The sequence below is a fragment of the Chenopodium album genome, chromosome 3, assembly GCF_948465745.1.
Source record: "Chenopodium album chromosome 3, dcCheAlbu1.1, whole genome shotgun sequence".
NCBI lineage: Eukaryota > Viridiplantae > Streptophyta > Magnoliopsida > Caryophyllales > Amaranthaceae > Chenopodium > Chenopodium album.
In genome coordinates, this window is record NC_137836.1 from 3,611,450 (window position 1) to 3,634,319 (window position 22,870).

The following is a 22,870-nucleotide window of genomic DNA, read 5'->3' on the forward strand; positions in this document are numbered from 1 at the left end:
AATTTAAGTGTAGCTTGCTGGTTAACCAAGTGTTTTTAAAGCTTTCTTGAATTTTAAGTCTAGTTTAGAGTTCGAATCTCATTGTTACACATTTTTTCCAATCATTTTTTTTCCTGACTACAACATGATTATCTATTAAGTATATAATTGTGCATACCCTATATATGAATCTTGGATACGCCACTGACCCTGCCCTTATAGCTCTCTATAGAAAATAATATGATCATTTTTAACCTAATATTCCTTGCAAACTTTCTCCCAATAACCAACTTTTCTATTGCGAAGAATGTATAAAAGTCATTACAGCTAATATCAACTAAAAATAAAGATGCAATCCAATAATTCTACTCGGGGCCAGACGTTACTCGAACGGCTACATTGACTCATCATTTTACTATGTTTACTTTTTAATTTATTTATTTATACTTTACATTTTTTTTTAGATAGAATTAGGATTACCTTTAAATTATATATTTAAAAAAAAAAAAAATGTAAACTAAACTTATTTTTTTTACATCACAAGCAACCAAATAAACATACAGTAATAAACAACTCCCACCTTTGTAATTATATGATTAAAGTCACCATCAAATCTAACCTTTAAAGTTTTATCAACCAAAAACTTTCATAATAAAAGAACCAATCCCAAAAGGCTTTATCCATAATTGCATGTGATTTAGTTAAGAAACATTTTCCAAAATAGAATTAATTATGAACACGACAAGATTAAACTCTTACTTAGTACGGAATCTTAATTAATTACAAGTATTATATTTATTATCATCGAATGAACGTTTATAAATTTTTTTAAAAAAATTAATATATTCCCTCTATCAATATCTAACACAGTCAATTTTGCACACATGTCAAGGCACTAATTTCAATAATTTGACTTTATGTTAATATAATTAAATATTTAAATATTAATGAGAATTATTTTTAAATATTTTTTAACACATAAACGACGATAATATTAATTACTTAAAACGTTTACAACATATAAATACAAGCAGCTTCATTCCGTAAACAAAATTAGAAGCATGCCTAATAGCTAAAATACATGATCTCAAAAAAACATTAACAAAATTAGAGATAATATTAATTATTTTTAAATATACTCGTACAAATTATAAAACTCTATATTAATATTATTTAGCAGCATATTTAATGATAAAATATGTTTTTTTTATATTGGTAAAAAATTATGATCAAAACTAATACATAAATAGTGAAAAAAAATCCCGACGTGAGACAGAGGGATTACTGTTCATTAATTCCACAAATCTCTCCCTGATTACTAACTTTCATGCAATCATACTCCACCGAAAAAAATTGTTGATTTGTTTTGTCTTGGTCCCTCAACCTCTTATATTATGTAAACCAAACGTACACATAAAAACAAATCTCACTTCCCCACATTTCACACCATATATCATACACACAAACTTTTTACATACTACTATAATATATTCCTAATTATTTTTCCTATTCTAAAATACTAAGACATCAACTAGCTTAGGATAAAACTATGGCCTCTCTTTTCCTCTGTTTTTTCCTCTGCCTCTCCTCCCTAATCATCTTACCTTCTTCTTCAAGCACAATTAATCTCAATCTGTCTCCTACTCCTACTCCGAAATCGTCGACGAATCGATGGGATTTCACCTCCGACGTTGTCAAAACCGCCATCGAAAGAGCTAGGCACCTCAAACACCCCCACAAAAATACATCATCTACTACTAGTGCTCTACATGGAGCTACTAGTGCTCTACATGGAGCTACTAGCATGCCTCTATATGCACGTAGCTACGGTGGCTACTCCGTAAACCTCGCATTCGGTACGCCACCGCAGAGCATCCCGCTCATTTTCGACACCGGTAGCAGCCTCCTTTGGGTCCCTTGCACGTCAAAGTATGCTTGTGCTAATTGCACCTCCTCTAAAGTTGAACCCTTCCAACCAAAGTTATCCTCTTCTACTCGTGTCATAGGGTGTCGAAACCCGAAATGTGGGTGGATCTTTGATGCTGATGAGGCAGCCCGGTGCGGACCAGGATGTGGCTCGAACTGCAACCGGGGTTGTCCAAGCTATGTTCTTCAGTATGGTAAGGGTGCCACTAGTGGGGTTGCTATTTCGGAGACGCTTGACTTGCCTGGCAAGCCGGTCCGTGACTTTCTCCTAGGTTGCTCCCTCATGTCGATACAACAACCGGCAGGGACCGGGATTGGCGGGTTCGGGAGAGCCCCTACGTCTCTCCCGAGCCAGCTCCAGCTAGGGAAGTTCTCATACTGTCTTATCCCTCATAAGTTTAATGACGGATCAAGAAATAGTAAGTTGTATCTCGCTGGCAAAGGGGAAAAAATCCCCATTGCCAGCGAGGGTAAAGATGGTGAGACTGAGTACACACCTTTTTATAAAAACCCTACTAAGGCCCCTTATAATGAGTATTACTATGTCAACTTAAGAAAAATTACCGTTGGTAAAAAACGTGTTAGGTTACCATACAAGTATCTTGTCCCCAGCCGCACTGGGGACGGGGGTACCATAGTGGACTCTGGGTCTACCCTTACTTTTATGGAGCAACCATTGTTTGAGCCGCTCGTGAAAGAGTTGGCTGCACAAATAACCGATTACAAGCGGGCACACGATGCGGAGGCGTTTTCGGGTTTAGGGCTTTGCTACGAAATTAAGGAAGCACGAAATGTTTCGTTCCCGAAGCTTGTTTTTCACTACAAGGGTGGAGCAAAGATGTTAATGCCAGTGGATAATTACTTCTCGTTTGTTGGTGATTTGGGTGTTTGGTGCTTAACCATTGTTACCGATGCAAGCTTAGCTGGGCCTAGTGTGCATGTTGGGCCGGGTATAATATTGGGTAATTTTCAACAACAAAATTTCTATATTGAGTATGATTTGGAGAATCAAAGATTGGGTTTAAAGAAGCAAAAGTGTGCATAACAAATTAAAGTAGTGAACTTTTTTTTTCATTCCTTCTCCATTTGTAATCGATTTTTTTTTTTTTTTTTTCTATGTAAATAAAGGAGGCGTCAAGTTAAGATTATTGGATAGTCTTCAATAATCTTAGAGCTACATTGATTTATTCAAGTTGGTTCAATTTTATAAGTTGTGATTTTGTTTAAAGTCTCCGAAAATTAGAAATTATTTACATACGTTTAGTGTGTGGTGTACTATATTCAGTTCATTATTCGTAAATTACAATGTTGTCTATCATGTAATACCGCATAATGTGTATGGTACTGAATAAGAAAAACTTCGCCGTATGTAAAACTCTCTCACAACTTCACAAAGTCGTAACCTCTAAAAGTTTAAAATATTCAAAAGGAAACAAATACTTGTATATAAATATATATTAATCCATAAATTCTAATTAGATTAAGATTTAAACAGTTAATATAGTTGGTGAATTATGTAAGTAGATGGAATTTGATCTCAACTCTTGACTTCTTAAGTACCGTCCCTTAAGATTTAAACCAGTTAATCTAGTTGATTATCCTGACGGTAATACTTAAGTTATTAGAAGTCTGTTTTGGAATAAATGGTTAAAAGTTTAATTATGTTAATAAGTTAAACTTCAAATTTAAAGTAGTAAAAAAAAAAAAAAAAAAAAATCAAACCTTTGTAAATAATTTAAATTTATATTTTATTATAGGTGAGAATTAAGAAAAGATGAATTAAGTTTCTAACTTTTTATTATCCCTCATATGTGTCCTTTTTTTTTTCTTTTAAAAAGAAAATAAAATAGAAGCAAAAATATGAGGGTTCCTCTCAGTCCAGATTGATTGGGCTATAAATGTGAACCTTTTGGAATTGGCTTTCAATACGCATTGCATATTGATCCTCTCAGACTTCTCAGTCCGGATTGATTGGGCTGTAATTCTGTAAATTCCCATAGGCTTGTTGTTCAAGTAAGAGAAGTTGAGATCGGATAACATGTCATTCATTTATTTTTTGATGACTATCATAATAAACAAATAAATTAGGAAATAAAATAAGCAAAAGTAATCTTTTGAGTGTATATATAAGCAATAATTTTCTTTTCTAAGAGCATGATAAAGCTATGTTTGGCTCTTTGGGAATATTGCGACTAGACCTGATTGAGTGATATTGATGAGTCTATTATATATATATTTTTATTCCCCGTCTCACGGTCATATTTATGCTTATTTGAGCTCTACGGAGCTATTTTTATTACTAATATATGTTTTCTAGTGTTTTTGTAGAGTTGGTATATTTTTGTAGGAATTTGCAAATTTATGACAATTTCCGAGATTATTAGCCACTACAAAGATATTAGAGTTGAATCGTGTTTTATGACCGTATATTTAAAGCCCAAGACCGAGTTAAAGAAACTTAGTTCGGTGATTAAGGGCTCGATTAAGTGGAAAAGGTCCATATTTGCAACAATAAATACGGATCAACAAGTGAAGGAACTTGGACTTAGAAACTCTAAGGCCCAAGTGCAAGAGTTGCTTAATCAGGCGGCTATGAGGCTTTCTAATTGCTATTGGGCCTGCGAACTCCTTGGGCTACTTCGTTGGTTTGCTCCAAATTCCCACATCATTGATTTTGAGTGGGAATTAGAAGAAGTTCACTTGGATTAAAAATCCTATTTCTTTTCTTATTTAAGGAGGTAGGAATAGTACGTGGAGGGGTGTGTGCTGGAGTTTAGTTTTAGTTTGTTTAGCTTTTCCTCAATTAGTTTTTAGATTAGTTTAGTTTTAGTTTTAGTTTCTTTTCTTTTTTCTCTCTCTAATTTTTCTTTCTCTCTCCTCTTAATTAAATTCTTAGTATGACCTTTTTTCTTAGACTTTCTCTCTCTACTTAGTATTTTTCTCTCTCTTAAATTCTCTCTAAACTCTTGTTCTTAATACTTCCTTTAATTCCATATTTACTTTGGTACAATTTCTTCCCTTTTTAATTTCAGCTATTTTAATTGTTTTCTTGTTTATGCTTTTAATTATTTATTTGATTGGTTTAGTTATGATGATTAGTGAGTAGTTTAATTCTAGGGTTTTTGGGGATCCATAATTAATGTGAAGGGATAATTTGTTATTATTGATTATTGATATTGCATGATAATTTCCTATTGAATTGTTTTAATTCTTTGCAATTAGATTATGAATCGAGCAAATGTAATTTGATTGTGAATGTTTAGCAATATTGAATTGATGAATCGAGCAGATGTTGATTTAATATTAAAGGCTATTTTTAATAGGAACTTAGGTCTAGTAAATTGCGAGAGCCTGTTAGATCTATGCTGATTAATAAATTGCGAGAGCCTGTTAATCATGTTATCTGTGCATCGTTAATTAGTAATTACTTCGTTCTATCCCGGAATATTAATTATTGGTGAACCTGTGACCCTAGGTTCCCTTATTATTGATTCTTTTCTCCCTAAACTTATTCTTCGTAGTATAGAATTCATACTTAAAAATATTGGTTACTTAGATAATTTAGAGTATAATAATTAATAATTAAGGAGTTCGACCCTACTTCCCTATCTACCTTAGTTAGTGATTTAGGTAATTATTTTTTATTAGGGGATACGACTTTACCCTGTCAGATATACGTAGTATAAATAAAGAACGAAAGGTAGGGGCTTTTCCCTAAGTTTTCCTTGCCCAATTGACTCTGACATAAACACGTTGAGTTAAAGCTTAGGAATGAATCATATATTCATATAAAAACAGGTTAGTTAAGCAATCAAATGACGACCCTATAAAATATCCTCTAGCATTCACCAAAGCTATACAAGTATGTACATGAAGGAATTTGAGAAATATTAAGGTTAACCCTTCCCTAATACTAAATTGTTGAGTTAAAAAAACATATTAATAGTTTGCTCTTTTGTAGTTATTTTCTTAGAAAATATATCAAAAATGACATTTTATGTTAATCATTTTGTGATAAAGGGCACATTAACCTTTGTCTAAATTCAGCAATGGACCACCAATTTTCAGACAAAATAATCACATGAGTGGCACGCGACTTTGATTTTTCCCTTTTCATTTCCAACCTTTTAACAATTATTCCACCACCAACCAACCCTTTTCACCACCACCATCGCACAATCAAGTCAATCACAACCACACTGACACCTATGCAAACACCTTATCTCTTTGCTCATATGCCGCTCTATTTTATATATGATCTCTTCCGATCCTCCCTAAACATGCCACACCTCTAGCCAAACGCCACCTCTCATCATTGTAACCCCTTGCATTACTGTTAGATACGGGTCTAGGCCACACCCGTCATGGGAGAATGCAATTCCACCACTTCACAAGATCAAGGAGGTTCCACCTCAAAACCAAACGACAATGAGGCGAGTAGCCCCTTAGCCTTATATAATGGTGGTAACTCTTGAATTCTTTCAATGTGGGATTCCATTACCACTACACTCCCCCTTTAGTCTTTTTTTGGTGTAGGACAAGAGAATGCTCACATGTGGGTTGTTCCTGGGCTCAACAATTACCCACAATATAATCGCTTTTTCTTCCTTGCTCGTTCTCTCGCTCTCACCCATCTGGCTTCATTCTCTTGATAATCATCATGGTGGTTGGAAAGAAGAAAGAAAGAACATAGAGGCTTTTGATGCTGGCGCATGCTCTAAACATGATAGTTGACATCGCCAAATTTTGTCTTCCTCCTCCCCGAAAACCACTTACGCCGCCGAAATCCTACCACCAAACCCGAAACATCGACGAAATCTAACATCACGCCACCACCATCTAGCGTTGCCAAAATCACGTCGCCGAAATCCTCTGTTGTCAAAACCCCGACCCATAAACTGCTCTCACTTGAACCCTAACCCGTTTCCTGAATTTGATTGAATCGGGCTCGGCTGAGTTGGGTACGGTGTTTTAAGGGTTAGGGTGGTGCATCGTTTAGGTGGTCGATCGAGGGTGGTTGGCTGGGGGAACCGGTGCCGATGTCTGGGTAGTGCGGTACGGTGGGGGCAGGTTGAATTAGCGCCGGTGGCTGGGTAGTGCGGTGGCTGGGTTAAGATTTTAGGATTTTTCATTTTTTTATCCAATATATAGTTGACACGTATACAATATGGGGCCCACTAACGGTTTTTTGGATGGCGGTGAAATCCAATTTTTTGGTTTTTTTGTGGTGTTATAATAAAAGTTTTAAATTTTGTGGTGTTATAAACAAAATTTGGGTTTTTGTATGGTGATATTTTATAAAATTTCCTATTTTATATATCTCAAATAATACCCCAAAGTTACACCTAAAAGTTAACGAGGTAGTACTAATTTTTTTATTTTTTTATCATATTTATTGACGAATAAATTTAGTAATTTATACAAATTATTATCAACAAGTTAAAAATTATAATAAGTTGACATATAAAAAATATACTTCGAGAAGATTACACATAATTGTTAGTTGGAAATAGCCCAAAATTTTGAAGATTACATATGACTTTTTGTTGGAAATGACCCAAAAATTTCATTAGGCCCAAATTATTTTTGCCAAACTTAATCATGAAACTCTTATAGTGCAGTTTATCAATTATTGTTAGTTTATAAAATACATAGTCATTAAGGGTCTGTTCTCATAGACTGAACTCAGCTGAACTGAATTGAACTGAACTGAACTGAACTGAACTGAAATGAATATTTTATAAGAGAAGGAAATTAGGAGCTGAACTAAACTGAAATGAACTGAACTGAAAATAAACGTATGTGAACAAGCCATAAATCAATAAGTTGTCATTTGAATTATAGCTTTTAGCTACCCTTATACTATATATATACAATTTATCAATTATTGTCAACTTATAGTGTTAAATATAGGATTTTTTTTAGAAAATAACATCACAAAATAACACAAAATTTGATTATAACCCAAATATAAAAAAACTTTTATTACAACACCACCACCATTTAATGGATTCTTGGATGGAATCCGTTAGTGGAGTCCAAAAAAAAACCTAACCCAGCCCAACCCCACTACCAGCACCACTAGTCCTCCACCGTCGACAACCTTACCTAAGCTGCCGAAACTCCTGCCCCACCAAAACAAGTGAAACCCTCCGCAAATCATCACCTACCCACCGCAAATCACCACATCGCTTAACAACAACAACTTCACCGTCGCAATCCCAACCAATTTGAAACCCCAGCACCTTTGAACCACCGCAAACACCAACCACAATCACAACCAATTTGAACCCCATCACCTTCGAATCATCACAAATAACAACCATAATTCACTGGCTCGGTGTGAATCGGTATTTGCGGTGGTTCAAAGGGGTGGGAATTGATTTTGTGCAATGGCGGAGGTGGTTGCAGGGTTGTTCGGTGCGAATTGTGGTTAGATATGTGACACTAGGCGGAGCTGGGGTGGTTTTCCGGGAAGGGGAAAAGAGTAAGGACTGGTTTTGGTGGTAATGGTGGGGGTTGGCGGTGCCGTCAGCTTGGGTTAGGCTGTCGACGTGGCTGGGGAAAGGTGGTGCCTGTGGTGGAGTTGGCTAGGTTTGGGGTTTTTTTTTCTTCTAATTTTTCTTTTTTTTAATAAACTTTTTTAAACCAATAGGCATTTGACACATATTAGTTATGGCCCCACTACCGGATTTTATCCAAAAATCCGTTCTGTTACGAGGTGGTAAAATCAAAATTTTGAGTTTTTTTTTTATGCTATTTTCTTAAAAAAAAAAAAAAAATCCTAAAATATTTCGTCACTAAAATCAATCGCAATGGTGTTCATTTGAATTATACCTTTAGCTACCCTTATACTATATAATGCAGTTTATCAATTACTGTCAACTTGCAAAATATATGGTCACTAAAATCAGTAATGTTGCCATTTGAACTATATCTTTTAGCTACCCTTATAATATAGTGCAGTTTATCAATTATTTTTAACTTATAAAATATATGGTCACTTAAATCAGTAATGTTGTCATTTGAATTATATATAGCTTTTGTTCAATCATTGAAATTGGAAGGTACTAGCTAATATTTACGGTTATTTCACAACATGTCCAAGTTTTCAATTTTTCACCATATATCCTTTAGTTTTCACACATATGCACCAGATATCCTTAATGACTATTAATTGAACATTAACTTTGTTAGTAATTCATTATACCCCAAGACCAGTCTATGTCCAGATGTCGGATTCATGTATAACTCAAATGATTAATGAAAACATAAAATATTCTCTAAAGATTGTACCTTGAAGCGCGTTTGTCAGTTCGAACGGAACCAAAAACTGCAAGTGCAATACCAAAGTCCACCTACATAAATCAAACGCATCTTGAATATATTAGCTTAGTATAGCTGACACTCTAAGATCCCTTAAGGTTTGTACTTAGATTTAGGTTCTCACTCTTAGGATGTATAATTAATTGCATGATCATCTAATGATCTTGGGGGATTTATATATAAATAACCTCCTTAAAGTAATCCTTGTAGGAATAGGATATATAGTTATTTCCTCAATAACATATTCCTCAAAGCTCTGTAATTAACTGAAACATATATTGTTACAATACACTTGGTCACTAGCTACAATATTGCCCAATTTTTAAATTATTGTCCGCTTATAAAGTGTATGTTGCCATTTAAAACAAACAACGTTGCCATTTGAACTACTTACTGCGTTTCTGTTTAGTTGACACGTTCAATTAGGACACACGTATTAAGGAGAGGAGATAGAATGCTAAAGCAAGTGGAGACACTAGTAAACACAAGGTATAAAATTGAACTTACCCAAAAATGAAATGTGTCAACTAAAAGTAAACTTTTTACAGAATAATACGTGTCAGCTAAAATATAGAGGTAAGTATATATAAGTTTCGATCATTCAGTCAACAACGAAAGGTAAACCAAAGTTGTTTATGCTTCAAAATGTATTTATAAAGAAGATGATTTAATTTATGAGCATCTTAGGGCCTGTTCACTTCAGCTTAATTTAAGTTCAGTTCAGCTCCAATCAATTCACTTCAATTTAGCTTCTAATTTCCTTCGCTTACTTTCAGTTCAGCTCCAATCAATTCAGTTCAATTTAGCTTCTAATTTCCTTTTCTCATAAAATATTCATTTCAGCTCTATTTAATTCAGTTCAGCTCCAATCAGTTCAGTTCAGTAAATGTGAATAGACCCTTAAAAAGGTATAGTTAAACAATTTTAGAATAATGAGTAGCTTCACATAACGATGAATAATATAATTATACTTCTAATGAATATGATTTATAACAACAAATGGAACGCTCTAACCTACACGAATTAAATGTGACAAAATTTATCAAATATCTTATTTATGTTGTCAATTACACCACAAAATAGTCTTATGTGACAAAATTTATCAAATTTCTTAATTGTATTGTCAATTACACCCCAAAATAGTGTTATTTGAAGTACATCTTACATTAATTTATATGTGGTGTTAAATACCGCCCTCCAAATTTATCAAAATCGCCATCATTTGAAGTAAAATGTCAATCATGCCTTTACTAAATCCTAACCCACTTTCCTCTTTTTTTTTTTCCTCTCTCCACAAACACCCCACCACACATCTTTTTCCACACAACCACCACAACAACCTTTTTTTTTGGTTTGTCAGGAAGCTCTTGGTGGCGCAAACTCAGGCAGCAGAGGCGGCAGCGCGACAACCTCAGGTAGCGACGGCGGCAGCGGCGTGTCCTTAGGCAGAAGCGGTGACAAAATGGGTGGAAAAAAGGTATGTTTTGCGATTTTTCATCTTTTTTAAAATTTTTGGTGGCTGGTAACCGGAGGTGAAAGCCGGTTGCCAGCTAACGGTAACCGGCGACCAAATCCGGTTGACCGCAGCCAGTAACCGGTGTTGGACTTAATGATTTTGATGATGACACAACCTCACTTACTTACAAACTAATAAGTGCTTGATTGTTTGAGTGTGTGCTTAGTGACAAAGACCAGGAGAATTAAGTGTCTTGTAAAGATACCATGAGGAACAAGAAAGCCAGAAGCATAGCTATCCATAAAGAAGAGTTCCTTCGCAGAAACTGGTGCTTCAGAAATGGAGACTTGAGAAGAGAAGGTCCCCCTCAGGGAACAGAAGCTTCAGAGAAGAAGGTTCATCAGAGAAGAGAAGTTCCTTCCAAGGAACAGGAAGCCTCGGAGTAGAAGCTTCATCAGAGAATCATGAAGACTAAATATATCTTTATATTTTAGGATTTATGTAAGTATGAGAAATTAATTACACTCGAAAAATCTGTGTGGAATTGGTCTTAGGAGAAAATATTGTGCATGCTAGTTTTTAGGAAAATGGTTAGGTGGTTAAAAGATTATCTTTTTCTTCAAAAAAGATTTTATTTTCGAAAAATATATTTTACAAAAAGATTTTATTTATTTTCTGATTTTCAAAATATCTTTGTAAAATAAAATCTTCACGTTTTCTAAAAACTTGCGGCCTACTCCTCCATGTTCTACTTTAAGTCATGGCCTTGCACATCAAGGAGTTCATGGTTCCTTAATTTTAGGAACATGATATTCTTAGTGGGTTGGAGTAGTGGCATAATGGATTTGCTGCACAAAGAGGTTTTTCCAATATGTTTATTGCTCTATAAATAGTCTTTGAAATCTGATGGAAAAACTCACCCTTGCTCACATAAGTTTTCAAGCTTTTAATTCGAGTCAAGTGTCAATTCCACACAAGTTAATTAGAGTGTTCTTAATGTTCTTATACTAGAGTTTGTTTTTCTTTCGAGTTGTAATTTGGGGAATGGGGAAGTTTGAGTGAACTTCTGTGTATGAGAAAGAGAAGTGAGAAAGAGAAGTGAGAAAGAGAAGAGAATAGAGAAGTGAGAAGAGAGAAAGATGAGAAGAGTGACAAGTTGGGTGACTTGTTCCTCGGGGTTTCAAGTTCGTAGAGGAACTTGAGTTTGAGTCTTTAGTTTGTAATAGGACCATTTGCTCTATTCTAGTGAAGATTCTTTTCCCAAAATCCCAAGTGGTCGTGGTTTTTCTCCTGGTTATGGCCAAGGAGTTTTCCACGTAAAAATCTCTCTTGCATTCTTTAGTTCCTTTAGTTAATCTTTCTGTTCCTTTAGCTTGCTTAGTTTTTAATTCCGCAAAAAGTTGGCTAAATTCTCATACTACAATTCAACCCCCCTTCTTGTAGTATTCTTTGAAACAACAACCGGTTTTCACCTCCGATTACCACCCACCATTTTTTTTTTATAATTTTTTATTTTAATGTATGGTAACTGACTAACCGGAGGCCAAAATCGGTTACCGTATAATTAGTTTTTTACTCTGGTTAACCGTTATCGTTCAATATTACGAATTTCAACCACCGGAAGTTGGTGTCCCCAGTTCATTTTCCGTCGAGCCACCTGTATCACCATCCATTTCTCCACGACTTTGGTCTTCGTCGTGTCTATCCGGTGTTGAAGGTAATGGTTGTAATGGTTGTGGATAATGGACTATTGTTAGAGAAAGAAAATAGGAAAAAATGTTAGTAAGGGTAAAATTATCCGTTTACTTAAAATGGTGGCGGTGACGATAATTATGGAGGGCGGTATTTAGCATTTCACTAACTTATTGAACCTCTACCCTTGTAATATTGCCAATGTTTATCCTACCCTAATAATCCCCTCACCCTTCCATCCCTCTCTCTCACTCTGTTCTTCCTGCTGCTCTTCCTCAACTTTCATCAATGGGGAAAGTAAAAGGAAAGCATAGATTAGACAAATTCTACCATTTAGCCAAAGAACAAGGTTACAGATCACGAGCAGCCTTCAAGCTAATCCAACTCGATGCCAAATACTCTCTTCTCCACGCTTCTCGCTCAGTTCTCGACCTTTGCGCTGCACCAGGTGGTTGGATGCAAGTCGCCGTCAATCGGGCCCCTGTTGGTTCCCTTGTTGTTGGCATCGATCTCTTTCCGATTCGTCCCATTCGTGGCTGTATCTCCGTTGAAGAAGACATTACCAAACCCAAGTGTCGTTCCACAATCAAGAAATTGCTTGCTGAAAATGGGTTTAAGGCTTTTGATCTTGTGCTTCATGATGGTTCCCCTAATGTTGGTGGTGCTTGGGCTCAGGAAGCTACTAGTCAGAATGCTTTGGTTATCGATTCGATTAAGCTTGCTACTGACTTCTTGGCCCCAAAGGGTACTTTTGTTACTAAGGTTTGCTTCTTTTGTAATATTCGATTCGGTTGTTGTACTACCTCCGTTTCTTATTAAGTGCAACAAAGGGTGTTATTTGTGACACATAAATATAGAGGTAGTAGTATTTTTGTTTTGGAAAAACTTTGGTTAAAAAAATTTGATGGAATGTTCTTTAAAATTGTTGGGTTAATTTCTAGTTCTCTCAGTCTAATCACTTATCCAGTTGCAAGTATAATTAAAATGGAGGAAGTATTTGCTTAGAAAGCATAATTTTTGTAGCTTAATTTACCTTTTCTAATCACTTGTCCAAATAACGTGCCTAAAAGATGTGTTGCAAGTATAAAAAAAAAGGAGGGAGTATTTGTTTATCAAAGAAAACATAATTGTTGTCTTGTGAGTTTTGATTGAATTCTCTAGGAAGCCATTGTCAGTAAGTGCCTAGTTGAATAACAAATTTTAAAACTAAAAAGGAATGAACTTTCTGAATAGCTCAATATATTGTGTTTCAATGTTGTTTGTGGAAGTCCTCCAATATCTGCTTCAGTTGGTTATTTGTTTGAAGTCTTAGTTAGTAGTCAATTGTAAAATTGGTGGAGTCTATATGTTCCTTAATGTATTATACGCTCCAAGAATCGCAATCGCCAATCTAGAGACATAATATTTGCTGATTTCCAAGAACCAAGGATCTTAACAATCTGTGCGAAAAGCTTTTATGTCCCTGCATTTTATAAACATTGATAGTTGATCTTAATGTGTAATGGACTGTAATCATAGATTCAAAGTTTTATCGGTTTGTTCTTCAGTTATAATTACTTCAAGAGTTGAGCTGGTTTTTTGGACAAATTATCTCATTAATCATATATCTTTGTTGTCTCAGGTTTTCAGATCACAGGATTACAATGCCGTGCACTACTGTCTTAGGCAGGTACTGGCGTACTGCACCTTCTTTTTAATGTGCTGTGAAACATGTTTCTTAGGGCAGAGCCAGAGTTTCTGATTCTAAATTTCATAATTACCTATATTTTGTAGCCAAATCAAAATGCCATGCAGTTCTTAGAACTTTTTGTGCTTTAATTTGGGATACTAAAGCTAGTTTGTCATCTCCTATCTGATTATTTACATCGTGATTTACCCTCTTTTCATTAATCCAACCTCTCTTAATGAATCATTGGTTTACAGTTATTTGAAAAGGTGGAGGTAACTAAACCTGTTGCCAGTCGTTCAACATCTGCAGAAATTTATGTTATTGGTCTCAAGTACAAGGCTCCAGCAAAAATTGACCCTCGCCTTCTAGATATCAAGCATTTGTTTCAGGGAGCTATTGAACCATCAAAGGTATTTTGAACTATACATTGGATAGGACATATCCTTTAGTTATTCCTTGCATGTTATTGGAAGTGGCCATTTTTTTTTAATTGTCCTAATCTTTATTATTTTGACCTGAATTCAATGCAGGCATATGATATATTCGAACCAAAGCAAAAGAGAAACCGTGAGGGGTGAGTTTGACAGTTTGACGCTGCTAAAGCTTTACTTCTTTGTTCTTTAATAAAGACCTATATATTTCCTGATATCTGATTACCTTTTGCCTGCATGTCTAAGGGATCTATATTGTGCAAGCCAATATGTTGTTCTATGTTCAGTTTTTACCTAGTAAGAATATCTGTATGTTTTGTGCATCTCTGCTGCCCAGAAATCTTCCTAACAATGATGTTTGTATTTCCCTGCTGCAAAAAACTAGGACTTGTTTATAGAAGGAAATATATTAATGTTTAGCAATAAATGCCGCTGTGTTCATGTTTGTTTGGTTGTTTTTGATTGTTGATAAATGGTACTCTTAGGTATGATGATGATGTATCCCTAGTGAGAAAGGTCTGCCCTGCTGTTGAATTTGTGTGGTCATCAGATGATCCTGTTGAAACTCTTGGCAAAGTAACATCCATCAGCTTTGGTGATGATTCTAGTTTGCCTTTGAAGGAGCATCCTTCGACGACTGAGGAGGTGATTTCCTGTAGTATCTATTTTTTCACATTTGTCCTGCTACAATTATCTTACCTCTGTTAGTTCTGAAACTTTGACAGGTTATAACCCTATGTGAAGACCTACGTGTTTTGGGGAAGCAAGATTTCAAGCAGCTTTTAAAGTAAGTATATTTATTATTTATCCCCCTTTTTTTTTTAATTCTGTTTTGTCTCGTTTCAGAGATGCTTTTTTTTTTTTTTTTTTTTGGGCCATGAAAAAAAATTGAGTTCCATGTTTTATAAATATAACTAGAACATGCATATAAATCTCCTGGTTTATCCTGACATTTATGTTCAGAGAATGAACACGGCTTATATTACATAATAATGGTTCTAAATATCTCCTTTAACAGAATATTGTTTTGAGCTATGTTACTTGGACTCTTCATTTCACCTCACGTACCCGTGTCTGACTCGACACTTGGACATGGGTATGACACCCAGACACTTCTCTTTTAGTTTAATATCATGGAATTTTTTCAAAATATAGACAAGTCGGACACTTAAACACATATCCGTGTCAAACATGAGTACCCAAGTCCAAGTAACATAGGTTTTGAGGAACACATATATGGCCTACCCAATTTCAAGCTTTCAGATGATTTGTAACCTTTGTTGGTTTTCACAAATATGGCTGCATGTTCTGTTTTCATCTTGGATTATAATGATCATTTGCATTAATTTTTCTTTTTCTTCTCTCATTAATTGTGTTCTAATTTTACTACAGATGGAGGATAAATATTCGGAAGGCTCTTTCTCCAATTGGGAAAACCACTTCTACTGCTGTAAACATTGATCTGGAGAATAAGAATGTGGATAAAGAGGAGGATGAGAATGAAGATGGGGACGAGGATGAGAAAGTTCTCAATGAAATGGAGCAGTTGACGCATGATGTAGAGAGAAAAAAGAAACGTGAAAAGAAAGTTCTTGCGAAGAGGCGGGCTAAGGTATAATTCTTTTTTTTCTTCTTTTTTTTTTTGTAAAATCAAAGATAAGTAAATTTCATATCCTATAATTAGTAGCATATCTAGCTAATCCAGACCTGTGGGTATCAGAAGATAATGACATGTTTGTGGCTGTGCATTAAATAGATATTAAAGATCCTCAAGGGAAAGATTTTTTATATTGTCATGTGCAATGGGCTTGTAGGTTATCCAATAAACATGGCTTTGCTGCATCTTTTATAGTTAACACTGTTATTTACACCCGAAGCTGAAGTCAAATTTTATGCTTGCTCCATTCTCTTTTAGTTGTAACTTTTCTATTTTGATACAGTTCTTTTTAGTTGAAACCTTTCTATTTTTAACATCTTTACCCACTTTACTTTACCAAACTACCATTACACATACAATTTTTTCTTTTTCAAAAAAATAGCCCACTCACTTAAAATACCCAAACCCATTACCTAACACACTAATTAACACTAACCTTTCCCATCACTTTTCTAATGAAACATATAAGAATGCATCAATTTTCCCCAAAAGTTATTTTAAGGTAAGTACTGGTTGACAGAGGTAATATTCTATATTTTAGATTATACGAGACATCACATGCAGTAAAAGAATGTAATATAAATTGTTGTTGGTTTAGAAAACTAGGCAAATACTGAGCCCCAATCATTGCATAAAAAGTGCACCTAAGTTGTACTGTGGGCCTTAGTGCTTATTTGCGGGTTTGGCCAAAAGATTTCAAAGAGGCGTAGGGTTTGGCCAAAAGATTTCAAAGAGGCGTAGAAAAGTGCTCTGAAATGTACCAAGGGGCACATTAACATTTTTTTGCACCAAAGTTATTTACTTGTATAATATGCACCTCACTTCAATTTTGGGCATACCTTATGCTTTAGATTTGCACCTAGGCTCTTCGACCATTTTTGCCTTATTGTGCTTTGAGGTTTTTGTTTTATTTTTTATTTTTTACTGTTCGGTAATTTGAGCCTTGAGCTTGTAGTACCTGTGCTTATAAATTTACTTTATAATCCATTAAAAAAGAATATTATCCTCACAATTTTATTAGTAGCTCTTGATTGATTAAGAATGTGGTGTTGTAAACGATGTTTTGTCCACTGTTGTGACTGTTGTTGGACCTTTTAGCTTTGTGAGGTTTTATTACTGGGATTAGCCATGAAGCCTTGAGTCAGGTCTCACAATGAAACAGGGGATGGAGTTACCTATTGTTGTCTATTTGTTTTAAGATAATGTAGCCTTTGCATTTTTACGGGGAAGAGGTTTTACTTGGCGGATTGTTTCTATGTAATGCCCATATGAAAGATCTTATATTTTCTAAAGATCCCTTGTATTAAAGATCTTGGTTCTTATAAAAGAAAAGGGTCACTAATGATGTTCTGTTGATGTGGTCCGTTCTGGCTCTTCATGCTGGATTTATCCATTGTTTTAACAATATCTGTGCATCATAATTAAATGTGCCTCATTGTATTCTCTCAAACAACTTAGATTCATTTTTTTTTTTTTTTTTTGGGCCAGGGGGAGGGGGTTATATTGACTTTCTTACATTTACAAATATATCACTCAACTATCTCCTATATGACATACTTATTCAATTAAAAAAAAAAAATCTCAGTATCTCCAATCACATTTAGCTTCTAATAAATGTACATTTTGATGATCAGTCTCTACATATCCTGAAATTATGTTTGTGTATTTTATGATGCTTTGTGAATTTTCTACTATAGCATTCATATTGCTGGTGATTTTTGAGGTAATGTATTATACAATAAGATTTTCTCTGATGATGTAGTTTGTTGGATCAGGATAAAGCACGAAAAGCAACAGGAATGCAAATAGATGCTCTACAAGATGGTTATGTTGACAATGAATTGTTTTCTCTTGCTTCTATCAAGGTTAGTCATTATAAGCTGCTATTTTACTTGAAAAATGTAGTATGGATACTTGTTTCTTATTCTTTTCAATTTCTTTGGGAGCTGGCTTTGCCGTCGGGGGGGGGGGGGGAATCTATTTCTTTTTCGGTTGAAATTGTTAGTACAGTACAATTATTGTAACTGGATGGATAAATATAGAGCTTTGGACTTGTTTTTTCAACTCTTTTTGATGGCTGTTGCTCTAATCTCTTTGACGCTTTATTGAAGAGGGGAGGTTTATTGAAGGGACTTGTTGAAGAATCAATTTTTTTGGTTGAAATTTTTAATGCTGACATTGGACTTGTTTTTTCAACTCTTTTTGCTGGTTGTTGCTCTAGTCTCATTGATGCTTTCAATGTTCTCTTTATTACCTGTTTTCCTGTAAAGTTGGAGCAGTTTTCAGTCGAATTGATTGAAGTTGCTAACATTGTAGTCATGGGAAACTAATACTATAAATCTGAGAAAGCTGTACTGCACCTTGAGCTGTATGCTATTGTATTACCTATATTTTAATTTGCGTTTGCTTTCATTCAGGGCAAGGAAGACTTAGCAACTATTGATACCACAGTAGATGTTGAAGGTGATGAATTGGCTGGTAGTGATGATGATGCAGACAATGAAGCTGATCAGGATAGTGAATCTAGTGATTTGGATTCTGATGAGGAGCGTTCAAGGTTGGTCCTTTTTTTTCAGTTTGTTTCTGAATGGCTTTTGGTGCCCCCATGTAATGATTTTGTTATTCCCTCTGTTGTTTAAGTATTACACTTTGATCGACACATAATTTTAGGCAATTTAATTGTCTTTAATATAATAATACGAATTGGGTATTTAAAAACATAAAATAATTAATGTGGGAGGAGAAAAATAACTTAAAAAGTAGTTGTAGGTTTGTGTGGGGACTATGAGCGGAGAGAGATATATTATTAAAATGTAGTTTGCTGTAACAGGAAATATAACGTAACACTCAAAAAAAAGGCCGCAAAAGGAAATTTTAACACTTTAATAAAAAGGAAAATTTGTAAGAATGGTCCTTTTATAAAAAAAGGTGATACAAAAGATCTTTTATCGCACTTAGGTTGTGGCGACTGGCGAGGGTCCTTTTACCGGATTTTGGCCATTAATTTTTTTTCCGACCAAAAAAAGTCATATGCACCACTTAATATCCTTTTTTCCCCAACTTTACCCCCTGGTTCGATTTGTCTTCAATTTTAATGCGAGGGACTCTAGAACTGGAGTTTGATAAAAAAAAAAAAAAAAAAAAATCACAAAATGGATTCGCATTAAGGTTGATGATGAAGAAATTAGGGTTTAATAAAGGAAAAAGGGATGAAAAAGGAATTTAAGTGATCATGTGCAAGGCCCATAATAGAGGGAGTATGTAATCTTGTACTACCTTACTAAGTTGTGCTCCTATGATTGTCCCAGGTATGATGAACAACTAGATAAGGTTCTTGATGAAGCCTATGAACGTTTCTTGGCCAAAAATGATGGAAGCACAAAGCAGAGGAAGCGTGCAAAGGAAGCATACTCTGATGTGCTCACTGTGGTAAGCTGGAACTGACGGGCTTTATGCTTGTTTTTATCGTCAATGTAGTTTGTTATAGCTTCCTTGAAATGCTGTGACTGTTGAAGCTATCTTCTGATGTTCCTTTTCTGCATATCTTTGGTTCATTTAATACTGGATTGACCTAAGATTTCTGTACAATTTTTCTGCAGGATAGTGATGATGATAATAATGACATAGATCTTCCAGATGACGATTCTGACAATGATCAGGTTGATAAGGAAGCGAATCCTCTTGTGGTTCCTATTGATGAAGATAGAGAACTAACCCAAGAGGAAATCAGAAACAGGTGGTATAGTCAAGACATTTTCACTGAAGCTGTAGAGGGGGGAGATCTAGGCAAGGATAGTAGTGATGAGGATGACTTGCAGATAGCTGTACAAAAGAAGAAAATTGCCCTCAGAAACAAAGCTAAAGATGGGTCAAAGCCTCATTCTTTGGGCTCAGAAGCACCAAAAAATAGGGCTGCAAAGTTACAAGATGATTTAGAGGTTGTTCCGGCTCCTGTTACTGATTCAAGCAGTAGCTCAGATGATGAATCTGAGGACTATGATACTGACACAAAGTGTGAGGTGTTGGCTGCTGCAAAGAAGATGCTCAGGAAGAGAAAAAGAGACGAGATTTTGGATGATGGTTACAACAAACGTACATTTGATGATCAGGGCTTGCCTAGCTGGTTTGCTGAAGATGAAAAGAGGCATAACCAACCATTGAAACCTGTCACCAAGGAGGAGATAGATGCTGAAAAGGCCCGATTCAAAGAGATCAATGCACGTCCTGCTAAGAAGGTTGCAGAAGCCAAAGCTAGAAAAAAGAGGGCTGCAATGAGGACTATGGAGAAGGTACGAAAGAAGGCTAACACTATCGCCGACCAGAATGATCTCCCTGATCGCTCGAAGTCACGGATGATTAATCAACTCTACAAGAAAGCAGTGACACCCAGAAAGCCTAAGAAGGAATTAGTTGTTGCTAAAAAGGGGGTCCAGGTTAGGGCAGGGAAAGGAAAACTTCTTGTGGATAGGAGGATGAAGAGTGATGCAAGACAGCAGGGAATGAACAAGCAAAATAAGAAAGGTTCAGGCAAGGGCAAGGGAGCAGGCAAGGGCAAGGCAGCAGGCAAGGGATCAGTGAAAGGTTCGGGCAAGGGCAAGGGCTCTATGAAAGGTTCGAGTAGGAGTGGCGGTAAGGGTAAAATGTGAGCTATATGGGGATTGTGGAAAATTCTTTCCAAGGTTTTGACAATTTTGAATTTTTGACTTAGTTTTGAACTCCTGGTAAGTACATTTTTGTAAAGAAAAGAACATTAATCTTTTTGTACTGAGTGGACTAGTGATATACGAGATATTTAGTGCTTTTATGAGTCTTGTTCCAGCTTGTCACATGAATATCATGGCGCTTAAGCAAAAATGTTTAGGTTTTCTGCATAATTTTTAGGTTTAAATAAATTGCAACTTTCGTCTTGTGACTCTTGTCTTTTTATACTTCAGACGTTTTATCTTATTGTTGCTCACAGCTCACACGAGGATGGTATGCTTGGATTGAGAGAAATGTATTACTAGGGGTCTAGGGTAAAAAAAAAAAAAACTAAATATTCGGGAGGACTAGAGGAGGAGATGGCGATGGTGTGATTGTAAGGATTTTTATATAGTGGTGGTGTGGTAATAGGTGAAGAAAGGGAAACTATGTGTTCCAAACGAAAGGGTTGTGAGATACTTCATATGAGCTAGATGTCTAACAAGTACAGTTGGCATGCAAACAATTTTTTTTTTATTTTTTTTTTTATTTTTTACAATACCATTGGGTCTCTTTATAATACTATTGATACTTTATATTATGTTGTTGATGATACTATGTCTATTAGTACCATTAAGGAAATACCTGGAGGTCAATTCTTTCTGCTAAGGAGGCTATTTGTTTGGGTGCCCGCAAGTTTGTGGGTAAGGGAAACACCATTGATGTTTGGCAGGATCCTTCTTCTTCGATTCCAGTTAATGCTGAAGTCTGGGACTTCCTGTGGAAGGCGAAAGTCCCAGCTAAAATTAAGCATTTGGGTGACGTGCTCTTCACAACAGGATGCCTGTTCGTAGTAACTTACTGAAGAGAAATATCTGCAATGAGATGTTTGTGGTGAAGCCCCTGAGACACTTATGCACTCGCTGCTGGTATGTTCATCTGCTAAAGCAATCTGGTATGCTTCCCCTCTCAGATTGAATAATGATGATTGCTCTTCGTTGCCTTTTAGAGATTTCTGCACATCTCTTTTAGCTGTGAACAAGAGTAGAGACTGGTGGGATAATTTTTTGGTGTCTTTTGTTGGGTGTGTGGCTGAAAAGGAATGCGTGGTGTTTTGAGAAGAAAAATATTGACATTGTGGATGTGATAAATAAGGCTATGAACATGGTTGGTGAATTTGCAAAAGCCCAGCAGGTTCAATCTTCCCCCCAGCTGAGTCCTCCTGCTTGTTTTGCAAATGGTTCTACTGGACTTGTGGTGTTATGCGTGATTCGGTTGGAGATGTCATGGCTGCCACGTGCTGGAACATTCAGGGATGCTACAACACTGATATTGGAGAAGTTATGGCAGCAAGACATGGCCTTACTATCGCCCTCGAACCTGGTCTTCACAAGCTTACGCTTGAAACAGACTCACTGAAGCTCTTTAACCACCTGGTGGGAAGCAAATCTGACAATTCAGCTTTTGGTTTGAATGTTAAAGATATCTTGTTTCTTACCAATCCTTGCTCTATTATTTGATTCTTTCACGTGGGAAGATTAGGAAATGGTGTGGCTCATATACTTGCACAATTTAGCAAGTGTTGTGATGAGCTACGAGTGTGGCTGGAAGAACTCCTTGTGAGTGCTTTAGATGCTGTAACCTTTGAGGTTTTGAATCTGTTTAAATAAAGTTTGAGAACGTTTCCCGTCTAAAAAAAAGGGGATATACTTAATTACAATAACGTTAGAGATCACTTTATTATCGCGTGATGACTTTTGCCGATATCAGTTATCACAACTCTACTACTTTTTATATCAAAATAAATAAACTTTAAAATTTGAAAGCCCACCATGCTTCACAATAATAACAATTTAATTAAAGAGTTTTGACCAATAACTTAATCGACAATGAACCTCCGGTGTTCAGAGCTTCTGAATTTACCAAGGTAACTACCCTCAACCCTGCCTTCGTTAGATTAGGCATGACATAGATCTAATTCGTTTACAACTTTAGACAATAGTCATTAATCAAACACTTTATATTATGTTTATGATGAATTTTCTAAATCGAAA

At 35.6% G+C, this 22,870-nt stretch overlaps 2 protein-coding genes across 3 annotated transcripts; both read left to right on the top strand.

Moving 5' to 3' along the window:
• Positions 1-1,450: 1,450 nt before the first annotated feature.
• LOC145610534 (putative aspartyl protease At4g16563) lies at positions 1,451-3,162 on the top strand. Its single transcript, XM_081665856.1, has one exon. It carries the CDS (start codon positions 1,529-1,531, stop codon positions 2,948-2,950), a length of 1,422 nt encoding a protein of 473 aa, XP_081521982.1. The 5' UTR covers positions 1,451-1,528; the 3' UTR covers positions 2,951-3,162.
• Positions 3,163-12,564: 9,402 nt separating this feature from the next.
• Positions 12,565-20,940, top strand: LOC145623721 (adoMet-dependent rRNA methyltransferase spb1-like). Of its 2 annotated transcripts, none has more exons than XM_081676580.1 (11): positions 12,565-13,141; positions 14,001-14,048; positions 14,303-14,458; positions 14,579-14,622; positions 14,965-15,124; positions 15,205-15,266; positions 15,872-16,091; positions 17,912-18,001; positions 18,554-18,693; positions 19,445-19,565; positions 19,736-20,940. In XM_081676580.1, the coding sequence occupies exons 1-11, from the start codon at positions 12,668-12,670 to the stop codon at positions 20,780-20,782; spliced, it is 2,562 nt and encodes an 853-aa protein (XP_081532706.1). In that variant the 5' UTR covers positions 12,565-12,667; the 3' UTR covers positions 20,783-20,940. The 2 variants fall into 2 exon arrangements, with proteins under 2 accessions (XP_081532706.1, XP_081532708.1); XM_081676582.1 differs by having other exon boundaries at positions 12,627-13,124.
• The last annotated feature ends 1,930 nt before the right edge of the window (positions 20,941-22,870 follow it).